This window comes from Galeopterus variegatus, unplaced genomic scaffold, assembly GCF_000696425.1.
Source record: "Galeopterus variegatus unplaced genomic scaffold, G_variegatus-3.0.2 Scaffold8579, whole genome shotgun sequence".
Lineage (NCBI taxonomy): Eukaryota > Metazoa > Chordata > Mammalia > Dermoptera > Cynocephalidae > Galeopterus > Galeopterus variegatus.
In genome coordinates this window covers 18,031-19,536 of record NW_007734690.1, presented here as the reverse complement: position 1 = coordinate 19,536, position 1,506 = coordinate 18,031, and the positions used below count along the sequence as shown (strand labels likewise).

General features: G+C 38.4%; 1 protein-coding gene across 1 annotated transcript in view; it reads left to right on the top strand.

Moving 5' to 3' along the window:
- The window catches only part of LOC103608573 (zinc finger protein 345-like), a gene marked incomplete at its 3' end in the record, with an annotated part of 8,585 nt that overhangs the window by 373 nt on the left and 6,706 nt on the right, over positions 1 to 1,506 (top strand). Inside the window, 1 exon segment of the mRNA XM_008592993.1 lies at positions 19 to 1,484. Coding sequence (XP_008591215.1) covers positions 19 to 1,484 — 1,466 coding nt within the window.

Genomic DNA, 1,506 nt, shown 5'->3' with positions numbered 1-1,506 from the left:
TCGAAAATCACACCTCAGCCGTCATCAGAGAATTCACACAGGCGAGAAACCATATGAATGTAAAGAATGTGGAAAAGCTTTTAATCGAAAATCACACCTCAGCCGTCATCAGAGAATTCACACAGGTGAGAAACCATATGAATGTAAAGAATGTGGAAAAGCTTTTATCCAAAAGTCACACCTCAGTAAGCATGAGAGAATTCACACAGGTGAGAAACCATATGAATGTAAAGAATGTGGAAAAGCTTTTAGGTTAAAGTCATACCTCAGCAACCATCAGAGAATTCACACAGGTGAGAAACCATATGAATGTAAAGAATGTGGAAAAGCTTTTAACCAAAAGTCACACCTCAGCATGCATCAGAGAATTCACAGAGGTGAGAGACCATATCAATGTAAAGAATGTGGAAAAGCTTATAAGTTAAAGTCAATCCTCAGCAAGCATCAGAGAATTCACACAAGTGAGAGACCATATGGATGTAAAGAATGTGGAAAAGCTTTTAACCGAAAGTCAGACCTGAACATGCATCAGAGAATTCACACAGGTGAGAGACCATATGGATGTAAAGAATGTGGAAAAGCTTTTAAGTTAAAGTCACACCTCAGCAAGCATCAGAGAATTCGCACAGGTGAGAGACCATATGGATGTAAAGAATGTGGAAAAGCTTTTAACCAAAAGTCAGACCTCAGCATGCATCAGAGAATTCACACGGGTGAGAGACCATATGGATGTAAAGAATGTGGAAAAGCTTTTAACCAAAAGTCACACCTCAGAATGCATCAGAGAATTCACACAGGTGAGAGACCATATGGATGTAAAGAATGTGGAAAAACTTTTAACCAAAAGTCACACCTCAGCATGCATCAGAGAATTCACACAGGTGAGAGACCATATGAATGTAAAGAATGTGAAAAAGATTTTAATCAAAAGTCACAGCTCAGCATGCATCAGAGAATTCACAGAGCTGAGAAGCCACATTAATTTAAAGAATGTGGAAAAGCTTTTAACCAAAAGTCACACCTCAGAATGCATCAGAGAATTCACACAGGTGAGAGACCATATGGATGTAAAGAATGTGGAAAAACTTTTAACCAAAAGTCACACCTCAGCATGCATCAGAGAATTCACACAGATGAGAGACCATATGGATGTAAAGAATGTGGAAAAACTTTTAACCAAAAGTCACACCTCAGCATGCATCAGAGAATTCACACAGGTGAGAAACCATATGGATGTAAAGAATGTGGTAAAGCTTTTATCCAAAAGTCACACCTCAGCATGCATCAGAGAATTCACACAGGTGAGAGACAATATGGATGTAAATGTGGAAAAGCTTTTAATCAAAAGTCAGACCTTAGTGGGCATCAGAGAATTCATGGAGGTGAGAAACCATATGAGTGTAAAGAATGTGGAAAAGCTTTTAAGTTTAAGTTATACCTCAGCAGGCATCAGAGAATTCACACAGGTGAGAGACAATATGGATGTAAATGTGGAAAAGCTTTTAA